Raw genomic sequence first — 9,802 nt, 5'->3', positions numbered from 1 at the left:
AACCTAAGTTATACGTAAAAAAACAATTTTAGGGCCAACATCACACTGGCACAACAAAGTGTGAAAATAAAATATTGCAACATGCAAATCGATTGCCCATCGTTTGCCCAACAAAAATTTTTGTTTGCCCACAAACAAACAAAAAGTTATAAACAAAAACTTTTTTACGCCTAATAAACTTTACAAGCAAAATAAAAGATTTGCAAATATTTATATTCTTTCTACATAAAATATTAAATGCTCATATTTCTCTATCAAAACCAACCATTTTGCGCTATATGAACGGAAAATTATGGAACGGACTATGCATCCAATAGTAACAATGACACAATCATATTACTGCATTTGTAGTATGCAAATTGTAATATTGCGGAATCTAACTTTTTTCTATATGTGTAAATACAAGAACTATCATTAAACAAACAAAAACATTTGCCGGGTAAACAAAATCATTTGCTGGACAAACTAAGGCAATTGTTGGGCAAGTCAAACAAGGGCAAACATAGGGCAATCAATATTTGTGATTAGAAACATAGCCCGCTTGAATTATCACATGTAGTCTCAAAAACGTACTAAACTAGGTTCCAGCTTCTTTTCTATCCTTGGGCAAACAAAAACTAATGCTGGGCAAACGAAATCAAGTGCTGGGCAAACATAGGGCAATCAATATTTGTGATTAGAAACATAGCCCGCTTAAATTTTCACATGTAGTCTCGACAACGTACGATTTAAGGCTTTTCTATCTCTGGGCAAACAAAAACTAATGCTGGGTAAACGAAATCTAGTGCTTGGAAAACAAGGGCAAACAGGACAATCAATATTTGTGATTAGAAATATTGCCCGCTTGAATTTAAATTTGAATTGAATTTAAATATTGCCCCTGAAATTAAATTAAGTATACTTTTAAAGCACAAATATTGATTGCCCTTGTTTGCCCAGCACTTGATTTCGTTTGCCCAGCATTAGTTTTTGTTTGCCTAGCGATAGAAAAGCCTTAAATCGTACGTTTTCGAGACTACACTACATGTGAAAATTTAAGGGGGCTATGTTTCTAATCACAAATATTGATTGCCCTATGTTTGCCCAGCAGTTGATTTCGTTTGCCCAGCATTAGTTTTTGTTTGCTCAGCGATAGAAAAGCCTTAACAGTTTGGGGATCTTATGGTACAATTTGTACAATACGAAGCAAAAAACCTGCAACATGAAAGTTTAAGTTCATTGTGAAACTACGCCTAACAACATAGGCAACCAACCTAACGTCTTTGTGGCACAGATCACGCCAGGATAACCTTCGGCTTCGTCCCCCTGCACACTTCGTTTGAAGCAAGAAATGCATAGACCACGTGACTACAAACCACAAATTTCTCACAAGATGGAGTAATAGATTGAGGTTCTTCTCATTTCTCTTCTCATTTTACATCCTCAGTTTTAAAGAGAGAGAAAGAGAAAAAGGTCAACGTGATAAAAATTAAATAAAGAGGAATATGCGAAATACAAAGGAAAAGAAAACGTGCGCATATGTTGACTAATGACACATGTACTTCAAAGGAGACCACCACAAATTTTGTTATGAACCCTATATAATAACTGTGAGAATCAGCAAACCACAAATACATAATTACACACAATAAGTGTTATATAACACATATTTATTTAAACAAATAAAAATGCTCGCAGAAAGCTGAAAATTTCTTTAAAATCTCAACCATAACTGAAAGAAGAGACTACTTCTCTATTGTTTTTTGTCTCTAGCATCCATCTACATGGTGAATGAGAAAGAGAGAACATCTTAAGAGATTCGCACGTATACAACATCGGAAACTGCTAAATGGAAAAAATTAGAGTCTTTGGATGGGATTCGAACGCAGAACCATAGCATTAGTAATCCCACACTCTACCGATGTAGCTAGTCTGACACTAATTCCCTATTCCTCCATCATTACCTATGAAAAATGGAATGGAGTCTGCAGAAAACTACGTCTAACATGTCCATGACAGACCGCCTATAACCTATGTCTAATTGGTACTTTAAAAAGCTAGCTATACACGTGCGTAGAAAAGTAAAAGCAAATGAGTAGTTAGTACAGATCACTTTGTCTGTCTCACTCTATCTCTGACTATAGAAATCGAGGAAGAAGAAAAAAGTATAGAGGTGAGAACACAGGAAGAACAAGCAAAAATAAAAGTTGCAGGAAACTGAATATCAAGGAGAGAGAGACAGACAGACAGAGAGAGAGAAAAATAGAGGGAACGGAGCAAATGATTTAATATACATCCGAAAAGAAAGTTCATAATTGTGCTATACATTTAATGTATTGAATACTCTGTTTCTTCTAAATTACTTGCTAGTTGACAAATATTAATTTGTAAAAACGTAGCAAATGCCCGCGTAGTCTTGTTTTCTTACACTTTCAGTAATAGTGAAAAATGTGGTTTATGCAAAATAATAAATTACTACTTTTCCCACAACAACCATATAGTTGTTGTTGATGATTTTGAGTTTAACGTCCGTTCAGCAGCGAGGCTATATGAGATGGAAAATTAGTCTTCTAACCACTACTCCACGAAGGATACGTCCCGATCAACCCTAACGTTATCAACAGATTCTAATAGTGAGAGTATTGCAACGGTACCCAGGAAAGTACGCGTACATATTCATATATTTGGTTGCAATTAAGTAGCCCTGAAAAGGGCTGGGAAGGTTGTAGAAGGTATTATATTTAATATCGGGTATATTCGCCATTGACTTCCCTTACGGCTTCTAATCGCCGACCCATTGAATTAACAAGGCGAGCGATGAAACGTGGAGTGCAACAAAGTCCCCAGGCTTCTTCAACTTGCTCCCATAAAGTTTCAGCTGTTCGCGGTGGATTGTCCGACCAACGTTCACGAAGTATTCTTACAACAGCAGCCCACATGTTTTCAATGGGATTCAAATAAGCACCTCAAGGTACCCATTCGACTAGCTCGAGATCAGGTTGCCTCTGGATCCATGATTGAACCACAGCTGAATCATGCACGGAACTATGGTCCTGTTGTAGCTGGAGTATGTCGTCACCAACATGTGCTTTTATTTCAGGGAGCATAAAGTCGAGAAGATCAACATATTTTTGACCATTAAGTCGGCCTGTAATTCGATGGATACCACCTCCACCTGCAGCCTTGCATATCCACCCCCCAACAGTGAATCGTCACATGACCCATTCGCACTGAGCGGGCCATATATTGTGGATCAAACCGTCTTCCAGATGGGCGATACACACGTGTCGGCCCAAAGTTTCCAGTGGAAAATATTTTCTCATCTGTAAAGACAACAGTGTCCCAGTGACGAGCAATATTTAGCTCCGCAAACGCCAGTCTATCGACTTTGTGATCTTCTGTAAATCTCTCCTTAACAGCAGCCCGGAAGGACCTTAAGTCTGCGGCCCGAAGTCGCCGTCGGACTGTAGTTACATCACCTGGAAAGGCGGTAGACTGCTGCAGTTGTCGGGCACACATGAAAGGCTGTCGACAGCATTGATCAACTAATCGTTGGTCTTGTGTCGGTGAGGACACTCTTGGCCGACCACTTCCAGATTTTCGAGTTAGACTTCCAGTTTCCTCATATTTTTTTCCACCACTTGAACGCTGTTGCACGATGCACGCCTAATCGAGCGCCTGCTTCAGGAACACTGAATCCCGTATGTTCAATAAGAGCGATAACAGTCTCACGTACAGAATAATCATATTGCGCCATTCTTACACACCAAAGTAAAATTGCTAGAACGTCTTTGAATATAGGATAATGCACAATATTGCTATATATGACGTCGTATTATGAAAGGCATGTGCAGAAGAAGTAGGTGTGCCTGTAATCAACTGTTGTTGCACGCAAAAATACTCACTCACTATTAGTAACAAAATATTTTCGAATGTTTTAAAATCCAAAACATTAGAATATAGTAGCAGTTACTACCTTTCAAGAACATAACTTCCATCCAGTGGTGAGCATAAACACAAACTCGTAACTATGCAACAGTTTACTTCCTTCAAAACCCCCGAAGCACTTTACAGATTTAATCTGATTTATTTGTGCAATTTAGATACATATAAGATTACGACTTATCCGGGAAATTTGTTCATACTCGTATAAAACAGTTCTATTCTATTATTCGCCACTCGTATACATTATATGACAAACAACAAAACAGAAACAAGTAAAGTGCAAATACTCTAGACAATATTTATCAAAACGTACTAGAGAATTAAGATATAGCCGAGCGGTTTAGTAGAGTAGTTTACTACCTCCTATCGTATTGTTAATCTTGATCTTAAATAGAATATTTACAAGGAGAAATCACGAAGTAGAAATCACGAAGTATATGAGTGTTTAATAATTTTAAACTTTTCATCGTTTATTGATTTTGGGAATATAATAATCCCCCTTTTAATAAAGAACAATGGTCAACTGTTCATGAGAACCAGTGACATGGAATCCCTTAAAATTTTTCATCGTTTAAGACCTTTATAACCATGAGGCTGGTGCACAAAAGAAAGAAAAAAAAACACTAGAGGAAGGAGGCACTAGTAAACACACACACGAGAAAAAAAATCACTAAAACTGCTGGGTCCGTGTAGATGTCGAGCGTAATCCCAATGGTGTATCCGGGAAGGCTGGAACTCGGGAAATCCTGATCGTGGTGGTGCAGCACGTCGAGAGTCAAGGGCTATCTCCTGGAAGTCTGCTATCTGGAAGGCGTGATCCTTGAGCCAAAATGGACAGCATCTTGTGGTCTGGAAGTCGAGAGGTCCATCATCCAGAAAAAAACTGCGACTGGTAGGCATCATCCATGGAAACGGGTAGCAAGATGATGGGTAGCCCAGGTGCGTTTGTGAAAATAGGCCGGATGCGGAAAAGAAATTACATGACAGGAGACACTGAATTACTTGTTAAAGACCATTGTGAAAACTTTTTTTTTTTTTAAAAGGACTGAAAGAAAGAAAAGAGGGAGAAGAGATAATTGGGAAGAAGTGTAATGCTATTGCAAATGTAACGTACAAGGAACAAAAGGGATAACGTAAAAATATGTATAATGGCGAACTGTAATGAAGAAGGCACCTGATCAATCTTTAGGGAGATACGGAGATTCCGGGGTGTGTGACGTTATTGGTATGAAAAAGAGGAAGATAGATTGGGTTCGGAGCAGCGGGAGCTGCGTAAGATACGGTGTAAGTGTGGCGGGTAGGCGTTGGGTGGGTAAAGGAGCGACGAAATTTATGAGTTAAAAAAACTTGATGTAAAAGAAGCCACCAATGATAAAGAAGAGAAAGATGAGGGGGATTGCAATGTATAAAGATATGGGAATAAAGTCGCCAGCTGCAACACCGGGTATAACCAGAAAGAAGAGGATGCTAAAAGAAAAGAGAGAAAAAAATTGTGAGAGACGAGCCCCTTATTTTATTTTTATTTATTTATTGATTTATTTATTTTATTTTTTTTTAATTTTTTTTTTATTATGAACATGTTTACTATTACTGTGTGTGCTGTGTACGGAAGTATGGTCGTGGATAGCGAAAGATTCCGGTATAGTAGAAGAAGTATAGAAATGAAGAGTGAATTTGCCATTAAGTAGGACAGAAGGAAAATATATATATATGTATTAGTGAGACGTAGTTTATTCCTGGCCAAGGTACCGTAAGTTGACCTGGAAGACAAATGATTCGGGAGAAACTGCGTGAGGTTGCCAGTTATGAGCAAAAGGAGCTTGTATACGGGTGGTGAGAAAAAAAATGGAGACGCGAGTGGCAATGATAATTAATGTGTGCCGTCCGCGAATGTGTGGTGGTGGGTTTGTGTTTTATTATCATCATAATGAGAGGATTTGGTAAGATATGTAGAACGAGGAATGAAAATGGCGGAGGACAGGGTACGAGGTAAGTACCAAAAAATTGTTTGATTTAGTAATTAGACTGTCCTTTTTTTTTTTTTTTGAGGAAGAGATGCGGAAGGAGAGTTAACGTGAGTTAAGGGGAATTAGTTCGGGTGGCTGAGTTGTGGTAGGTGTTGAAGGTAACTGGTGTGTACGACGATGTAAAATATAGATGAAGAGGGTATTCATCATAGAGAGGGAAAACAGGATGAGAGAGAAGGAGATAGAGATGGTGGGATAGTCGTCCGTGGGAAGCCAGGAAAGCCAAGTTGGCGGTTTATAGGAAGAATTGGTAGCTGTGATTGGTGTTATGCGGTGGCTAAAATTAAGGGGAAGATTTTGAAGGGAGTTATAAGGGAGAATCCTATCAGCGGGTAAGAGGAGTAAATCGGAATCAATGATATGGATATGATGAAGGACTAAATGGACAGGAATGATTGTGGTCGGAAGACAGAAATGAGAGCGGGGTATGAGTTCGATAGTTCCTGAATGGAGGCTTGTGTCACAGGGTAAAGTAACACGGAGATTTAAAGAATTATTAATGTATAATGGCGTGGCAGTGCCATTAAGGAAAAGATAATGAAGGTTGTTGGGTGGTCGGGTTAAAATAAATTGATGATCGTATACTTGGGTGATGGTAAACTGTTGTGTGAGGGTGCAGCTGTAAGAACAGGCGTTTTTTAGTAAGCCCGATATATGTTGATATTTCAAAGTGTGTAAACAAGAAGCTATTGTTTGATTATAAATAGTAGGGATTTTGCACAAGAAATGTTTAGATGAGAAGGAACAAGATGTAAGATCAGCCGGAGAAAAAGGGATAGCTTGCTTATCCATGAAGACAACAAAATTGGAAGGAAGCTGTAAATAGCAATTTTGTTGAGCTGACGCAACCGGATAGGGAACTAATTTAAATAAACGTGGTAGCGTATGGAGGGGAATAGCAGGGAGTTTTACGTGTAAAATGATATGATCGGGAAAGAAATAGCAAGTGGTAAGGGGTAGGGTGTAAATGATCGGTGCTGTCAAAACGGGATTGACGCGTAAATTTTTTGAAACCAATTTGAGATTAAAATCATGTAAGTCAGAATGTAACTGATGAACTGGTATGATTTGAGGAGATAACCGGTTTTCTTTACATTGGTCAAAGATGTCGTTAAAATTAATTAAGTAAAGTAACTGACGAAGCATAAGGAGGATCGCGTTGTCAAATTTTAAATACATTTTAGAGAAAGTAACAAAAGAGGAGTGATCCGTGCGCATGGCTTCAAGTAGGCGTGTCTCATCGGCAATGAGAGCAGAAACCGTTGTTTGCACATCTTTGAAGGAAGAAGATGTTTGTTCAGCAAGTGTTGCAACCTGATGAGAAATATCAGAAAATTTAGAACTGAGAACAGATTCATGGTTTTCAAGCTCTTGTACGTGTGTCTTTAGTTGTTCGGAATTAATTTTAGTTGAATGTATTTGGTCTTCAGTAGCAACTCCTGTGAGAAAGTTTAATGCTGATCCGATGGAGTTAAAAAGACCTCTTTGGGGTCTCGGAGTCCTTGAAGAAGGGGTTTCGTTAGAAAGAAATTTAACCAAGTATGTAGAAGTTTGAATGTCATTAGACAGGGAATTTATTGAGGATAGAAAATCTTGAAAATGGGTACACAACCGGGAAGTATTAGTTTTGCATTCTATGGTTGAATTGATGGACTGAAAGGTAGGTGTTGAAATGTTATAGATTAAAGGAAAGGTTTGGGAATAGGGGATCGCTTGGGGAAGGGGAATATAGTCAATGCCATTAACAAACTGTACGCCTTGTGGCATGAACGTGCCTGAAGCTGATACAAATAGGATGGAGAGAATAAACCTGAAAGAAGAGAGAGAGAAAAAAAATGTCACATAATTGTGATATATTGACTGTAATGTATGGGTGTGGGATGAGAGAAAGCATTTCGTCCTAGCGACCTTAGTGATATCACGTGGGGTCGGACCAGCCGTTCCCAAAAAAGGACGCAAGAAGGAAATGAGATGGAAAGTCTTTCCTTACGCGTCTAGGAAAGAAAAATGACGTGAATAATGAATGATGCCGGTATATTGCTTATGGGGAGAAGCAAAAGCGTAGAGTTTGTTATGAGCGTAACTAGGAGTCGTTGCACGGGAGAAATAGTGCATGTACAGCGCGTTGCCTAAAAACAGGAGACGAAGCATATGCAATAATAATGAACTACCGGAAGAAAAAAAAATGCCGCACGGGAGAAATATTGCCTGTAATGTGTGTTGCCTACCTGTATCTGTAATTATGGCATAACGAGAGACAAAGTCGGAAGTTTTGCCAGTGTGGTACTACAGAAAGGGATCATGTTTCACTAGGAACGTTAAAGTAGATAATCAAAACATAACGTGAAATGTAATTGGTAGTTGGGTTTTGAAGTAATGTGTGGTCGGATCCTATTTAGAGGTACTGAGAAAGCGCTTGTACTTATACTCAAATTCGGGGTCTGGGTTTGTAGGTGGGATGTACAGTTTCAAACGGGTCTTAGCAATGACCGTTGGCTTCCCATCAATATCTAGAAGATACTCATCAGCCGAGACATTCGAAATCACTTTGTAGGGTCCCTTATAAAGACGGGATAATGGCTTACAAGTGTTAGGTTTTGTTGAGGTATCTAAGACCATAACTAAACTGTCAGGGAAGAACTGTGTTGGATTTTTGACCTTCTCAATGCGCTTCTTCAGATCAGTGAAAACTTGGTGTTTTCGAAATTCAACGAGGTCCCTCATTTCTTTGAGTGCAAGTAGGCGATCATTAGTATTCAAAGTTTCTTGTTGAACATGTAGCAAATTGTCTAATGGTAAAGTGGGATGAACGCCATAGAGGAGAAAATGAGGAGATAGACCAATGGAAGTTAAGGGTGATTTATTCAGAGCCGCAGTGGCATGCGCAAGGAAGCGAGGCCAAAATTTCTGGTTGTCTTGGCACAGAAATTTGAGACTTGTTTGCAAGGAGCCTAATCTTTGTTCGACTGTGCCTAGAGAACGATGTTGATAGGGTAGGCCGTACTTAACTGTTATGTTAAGAGACTTGAGGAAGTTTAACGATACTGTAGACCGGTGTGAACTCTGAAGATCTAAGTAGATTGTGCGAGGAGTATTATATGGAAGAATGATATGGTTTGTGATGAAATTGATGAAGTTGTCGCTGTTTGGAGTTGTTATGGGATGAGTAATGGTGAATCCAGTACAGTGGTCCGTAGCTGCATAAAAGTATTGGAAACCTTCGGGATCGCTGGGTATTAGCTTGCCTGCTAGGTCCAAAGAAAAGGTTTCAAATAGGCTTGACTGAGGAAAACGCTGAATTGTGGGGTTATTAGGCATGTAATTGCGTTTAAAGATGGCGCAGCCTTTACATGATTTAAGTTTCTGAGCTAGCCATGATTTTAGGCGCGGAAAGAAATACTTGTATCGCAACATCCAATACATCTTGGTAAAACCTATGTGAGTCATTGAGTCATGATACTCATCGAATAAAGCTGGTTTAAGACTGTCAGGTACGCAGAGCAGTAATCGAGAGTTAGGTACTCGATACAGTTTTTTGTAAAGTATGCCTTTCTGAATAACGTATTGATTGTTGCTACATTTAGTATCAGTAACTTATTAGTAACATATTATGGCTCCCCCAGAGGAATCTCTCTCGTGTGGTTCTTAGTGTTTGTGTTCCTCTTTTCACACATATAAGGCACTTTTTTTGCTTTGTTAACTCCATTGTGGTCATTTCATTTCTCACATTCTCTTGTCATGCCCACGACTCGCAGTCAGGCTTCTTTCATTCCCTTAAACACACCTCAAGCTCAAAATTCAAACAATATGGCAGGTATTTCTTCCATCATTCCCGATATATACAGTGCGTC

General features: G+C 39.0%; 1 protein-coding gene across 1 annotated transcript; it reads right to left on the bottom strand.

Annotated features, from left to right (window-relative positions):
* Positions 1–8,342: 8,342 nt before the first annotated feature.
* LOC145665455 (uncharacterized) lies at positions 8,343–9,374 on the bottom strand. The gene has a single exon (XM_081732762.1). It carries the CDS (start codon positions 9,372–9,374, stop codon positions 8,343–8,345), a length of 1,032 nt encoding a protein of 343 aa, XP_081588888.1.
* Between the last annotated feature and the right edge of the window lie 428 nt (positions 9,375–9,802).

Source organism: Thermobia domestica, chromosome 11 (genome assembly GCF_964235325.1).
Source record: "Thermobia domestica chromosome 11, izTheDome1.hap1.1, whole genome shotgun sequence".
NCBI lineage: Eukaryota > Metazoa > Arthropoda > Insecta > Zygentoma > Lepismatidae > Thermobia > Thermobia domestica.
Note: the sequence above shows the minus strand (reverse complement) of the source record. Positions and strands in the feature narration are given on the sequence as shown.